The 5,484-nt window shown below is 41.6% G+C and overlaps 1 protein-coding gene across 1 annotated transcript; it reads right to left on the bottom strand.

The window, feature by feature from the left end:
• Positions 1 to 252: 252 nt before the first annotated feature.
• Positions 253 to 1,188, bottom strand: LOC143025258 (cuticle protein 19-like). The gene is made up of 2 exons (XM_076184720.1): positions 711 to 1,188; positions 253 to 592 (listed from the first exon to the last, which is right to left on the bottom strand). The coding sequence occupies exon 2, from the start codon at positions 584 to 586 to the stop codon at positions 290 to 292; it is 297 nt and encodes a 98-aa protein (XP_076040835.1). The 5' UTR covers positions 587 to 592; positions 711 to 1,188; the 3' UTR covers positions 253 to 289.
• Positions 1,189 to 5,484: the final 4,296 nt, after the last annotated feature.

The following is a 5,484-nucleotide window of genomic DNA, read 5'->3' as shown; positions in this document are numbered from 1 at the left end:
GCGAGATTTCATTATCACATTCTTACCGGCATTAGAAGCTCTTCATGATATTCGCTATGAAATCTGTTTCCTTACAGACTCTGTCCAGCTCAGAGAAGTGAAAAAATATTTCCACAAAATTGTGTGACTTTACGTCCAGTGAGGTATAACTTTCTAGATCTATGTTCCCATATCTTAGAGAAAAAACGTCAAAGGTAAACTAAGAAAGCATTAAGAGGCCTGCGTTTTATTGGATGTGATGATTTCAGCGATTATAAATAAAAGCAGTTGAAGAAAGGAGAGGTGGGAGTTACTGGGAGGGCGCTCCATATGTGGGTTCGGGAGCCTCGTAGGAGGTGTCGGGGGCGTGGTAGACCGAGTCAGGAGTGGGCTGCTCGTACTCGGGGTACTTGGCCTCGCCCTCGTACTTGACCTCGGCCACGTAGCCCTCGGGTCCGTCGACGGTGTAGGTGACGATCTGAGTGCGGCCGTCGGGAAGGAGGACCCGGTACTCGCCCGTGACAACGTGACCATCGGAGCTGGAGGCGTGGGCGAAGTCGTTGCCCGTATAGTCATCCTTGACGGCGTAGGCGAAGTCGAAGGGCATTCCAGTCTGCAACGTGAAGCGACCATGAGGGACACAATCATGAGACACTGAGACAAGAGTGGCTTATCCATCAGAATTTTAAGATTTACCTTTAGTGCGAAGTAAGTCGAGTACCGAGACTCACCTGGTACTCCTCCTCTTCGGAAGAGGGTTCCTCGTATTTATAGGAGGGGGCCTTGTATTTGGGGCTTGGAGCCTCGTAAGTGGGAGCAGGAGCTGGAGCAGGAGTGTCGTATGATGGTGAGGGGGCTTTGTAGGTGGGAGCTGGAGTGCCGTATGTTGGTGAGGGGGCTTTGTATGTGGGAGCTGGAGTGCCGTATGTTGATGAGGGTGCTTTGTAGGCAGGGGCTGGAGTGCCGTATGTTGGTGAAGGGGCTTTGTATGTGGGGGCTGGAGTGCCGTATGTTGGTGAGGGGGCTTTGTAGGTGGGAGCTGGAGTGCCGTATGTTGGTGAGGGGGCTTTGTATGTGGGAGCTGGAGTGCCGTATGTTGGTGAGGGGGCTTTGTAGGTTGGGGCTGGAGTACCGTATGTTGGTGAGGGGGCTTTGTAGGAGGGAGCTGGAGTGCCGTATGTTGGTGAGGGGGCTTTGTAGACGGGGGCTGGAGTGTCGTATGTTGGTGAGGGGGCTTTGTAGGAGGGAGCTGGAGTGCTGTATGTTGGTGAGGGGGCTTTGTAGGTTGGGGCTGGAGTGCCGTATGTTGGTGAGGGGGCTTTGTAGGAGGGAGCTGGAGTGCCGTATGTTGGTGAGGGGGCTTTGTAGGAGGGAGCTGGAGTGCCGTATGTTGGTGAGGGGGCTTTGTAGGAGGGAGCTGGAGTGCCGTATGTTGGTGAGGGGGCTTTGTAGGTGGGGGCTGGAGTGCCGTATGTTGGTGAGGGGGCTTTGTAGGAGGGGGCCGGAGTGTCGTATGTTGGTGAGGGGTCTTCGGAGACTGGAGCATTAGGGGGCTCGTAGACGATGGGGTTGTCGGGGACCTCGTACACGTAGCCTGGAGGGTCAGGTTCGTCGGCGCGAACTTGGGCCAGGGCCAGGACCACTGCGCCAGCGTACACCAGGACCTGAAAGAAGGTCGCACTTAAGAGGAACACTTCCACGGGGACAGTAGTAGCAGCTTCGGCCTCCGCGTTGGCCTGCCTGCCTCAGTTTCCACAAAACGCACTCTGAAACGATCACTAACTTGTACCTTGGGGAAAGCCATTGTTGTCGGGGACTCGTCGTTGGGGGGGCAGAAGAGCACAAAGTGCACTGGTGGTCGGAGGGAACGCCGTTGCTTTTATATGCGTGGAAACATGCGGAGGAAACCTCGAGCGACGAAGGTCGAGGAAGGCCGCGCGGTTCTTCCCCTCGCTCGCTGATGGCCAAGGCGGGGTGGGGGGTGTCGATATGTGACGTCACCCTATTTTTTTTGTCATTTCTCTCGGAATGTATTGCGGAGAGAAACGTCATGTGATACATTGTAGCCATGAGAGTTTCAGTAGGTAATCAAGAGTTGAATATTTTTTATGGTCTTTTTCATTTTCTTTTTTCCCGACAAGTCGTCTTTGATCTTAGAGATGGGTAATTTTTATAATACATGTCCCAATTTGTGACCATTTTCCTATGTTTTACTTTTAAAAAGGGATATGATGTGTAATACTGATAAAAAAGAATAGTCCTTATATATGTATTGTGTTTGCCGTCAGGTGATTTTATTCAACTGAGGAAACTTGGAATCCCGTCTCAGTTAATCCGTCCTTGCATATATATATATATATTTATATATATATATATATACATATATATATATATATATATATATATACACGCGCACATACACACACACACACACACACACACACACACACACACACACACACACACACACACACACACACACGTCCCGGTGGCGGATTGGTAAGGCACTGGCCTCACAAGCCGGAGAACCGGGGTTCGATTCCCGGGCCGGGTGGAGACAAGTTGGGTTTGTCTCCCTTCACGTGTAGCCCCTGTTCACCTAGCAGCGAGTAGGTACGGGACGTTAGTCAAGGATTTGTGACCTTGCATTCCCGGTGTGTGGAGTGTGAGTGGTCTCAGACCTACCAAGAGATCTGCTAATAATGAGCTCTGAGCTCACTGCCGTAGGGTGGTGTCTGGCTATCTCGAAAAGAGGCTGCAGCAGATCCGAGGTGAATACACACACACACACACACACACACACACACACACACACACACACACACACACACACACACACACACACACACACACACACACACATATATATATATATATATATATATATATATATGTGTGTGTGTATGTATACATACATATACAAGGGAGGCAGCCAAAAAGAAAAAGGCATAAAAACCATTCCCACCCATTCCGTTCTTAATACACTCCACTCCCCTCCAGCCTCTACCCTCCCTCTTATCTTGGCACCTCATGGATGACGGGTCATCCCTTCGTGCTGCGTCAAATTTTTCTCACACATACTACCTCATCCCCCATCCCCCCACCTATTCTACCTCATGCATCACAACATCATCCATATACAACCATTCTCCATTCACTCCTGTCTTCTGTTCTCTCCCGTCCTTCCTCAACAGACATTCCCTTCTTCCCCAAAGCCCCTTTCACCTCATCCATCCATCTCATCCTAGGTCACCCCCTCCAGTTCACTCCCTCCACACCTGTCTTCCATACCTCTTTTACTAGTCTTTCTTCACTCATTCATTCCATATGTCCAAACCATCCCAATACTATTTCGTCCACCATACCTCCCAACTCCCTTACCACCCCTGTTCTCCTCCTCACCTCCTCATTTCTCACTCTATCCAGCCTAGTAACCCCCATCATACTTCTCAGACACCTCATCTCAAACACATTTAAACTCCTTCTCTCTTCTTTTCTTATTTTCCATGTTTCTGCTCCATATAGTGCTTTTGGCACAATCACTCCTTCATACAGTCTCCTCTTAGCCTCCATTCCCAAATGTCTATTCCTCATTACACTTTTTAATCCACCAAGGCATTTACTCGCTTCTGTCATTCTACATTCTACCGTCAGGTGATTATGTATATATATATATATATATATATATATATATATATATATATATATATATATATATATATACAGTATATATATATATATATATATATATATATATATATATATATACAGTATATATAAATATATATACATATACACATATGTGTAATTATATATATATATAATATTTATATGTATATATATTATATATATGTATATGTTTATGCATATATATATACATGTGTATGTATGTATGTATGTATATATGTATATATACATATATTTATATATATATATATATATATATATATATATATATATTGGACTTAAAACCCACTTTCGGAAAAGAAGAGACGAAAGTAGAGTTCCATATATTTCGATCACTATCTGTGATCCTCTTCTACAGATTAAATACATAGTTGACAAGACATGTATATATACAATGATGTGAGATAGATATGTAGGAACCAGGGGAAGACTCAAGTTACGTGGCCGATGCTACACGGACATTATTGAATTTTGTCCACTGTTAATATGGATGTCAACAGTCTATTAACTGTTAAGGTGGTGATGCAGTCAGCTGACCATTGACCATTTGATATATTATGATTAGGAAAATATTCTATCAATGAAGATTAAATGATTTTCCTTCTGAAACTACATTTTGACATGTAAATAATTTCAGCATCGTCCCAATCTATGCGGTAGTTTTTATTGGCAATGTGCTGAAATACCACTGAGTTCTCTTGTCCATATTTCGTTGAGTTCTTATGCTCTTTTATTCTAGTTGTCAGGACACTTCCAGTTTGTCCCCAGTAAACATCATCACAATCTAGGCATGGCAACTTGTAAGCTCCTGGTTTATGTTCCCTATTGGTCTATGGTGTACGCTGACTACTTTGCTCAACAAGTTGTGTTTATATATATATATATATATATATATATATATATATATATATATATATATATATATGTATATATATATGTATATATATATATATGTATATATATATGTATATATATAATACATATATGCATATATATATGCATATATATATATATCTATATATGTGTGTATATGTATATATTTATATGTATATATATATACATATGTTTGTATATATATATATATGTATATATATACATATATACATAAATACATATATATATATATGCATATATATATACATACATATATACATGTATATATATATATACATATATGTATATATATATATATATATATATATATATATATATACATATATACATATATTTTGTCGTCCATTCCTCAATATATATATATATATATATATATATATATATATATACATATATATGTATATATACATATATATATGTATATATATATATATATATATATATATATATATATATATACTAATGGCTTCTTTTCCTTTTCAGGTGAACATGATAAAGAAAACAGTTTAATTTTTTCTCAAGCATATTCATTCTTTATTTTCTTCTTGATTTATTCAGTGTTTAATTCAAACTGCGAAAACATTTAATGCTCTTAATTTTTTTCATGCGTGTGTGCGCCTGCGTGCGTTGTTTTCGTGACAAGAGCTCAGCGACTCCATCCGTAATGTTCACAATGCAACCGCAAAGTTTACCGCAGACCTTTCACCCGATGGTAGTGATTTCTGCCTTCAGCCCTTGACGTCATTTCCGGAGGGAAGGCATGATGCCTTCGGCCTTTGGTGGTCGCTGCCAAGGCTCTCAATGACCATCTTGTCAAAAGGAAAAGAAGAAAAAAGAAAAAAATATTTATGTCATCCTCGTGTGTGTTCGTAATTGCTGAATGTTTTTTTTTTTTTTTTTTTTTTTCATCCTAGGATTAGTGAC

The sequence above is a fragment of the Oratosquilla oratoria genome, chromosome 5, assembly GCF_046742065.1.
Source record: "Oratosquilla oratoria isolate Oo_2021 chromosome 5, ASM4674206v1, whole genome shotgun sequence".
In the NCBI taxonomy this organism is placed as follows: Eukaryota; Metazoa; Arthropoda; class Malacostraca; order Stomatopoda; family Squillidae; genus Oratosquilla; species Oratosquilla oratoria.
This window is presented reverse-complemented; position numbering and strand designations above follow the sequence as displayed.

What these genes read in the sequence shown, in the direction of transcription:
- LOC143025258 (XM_076184720.1), bottom strand. Translation starts at nt 586, where the DNA reads ATGCCCTTCGACTTCGCCTACGCCGTCAAGGATGACTATACGGGCAAC.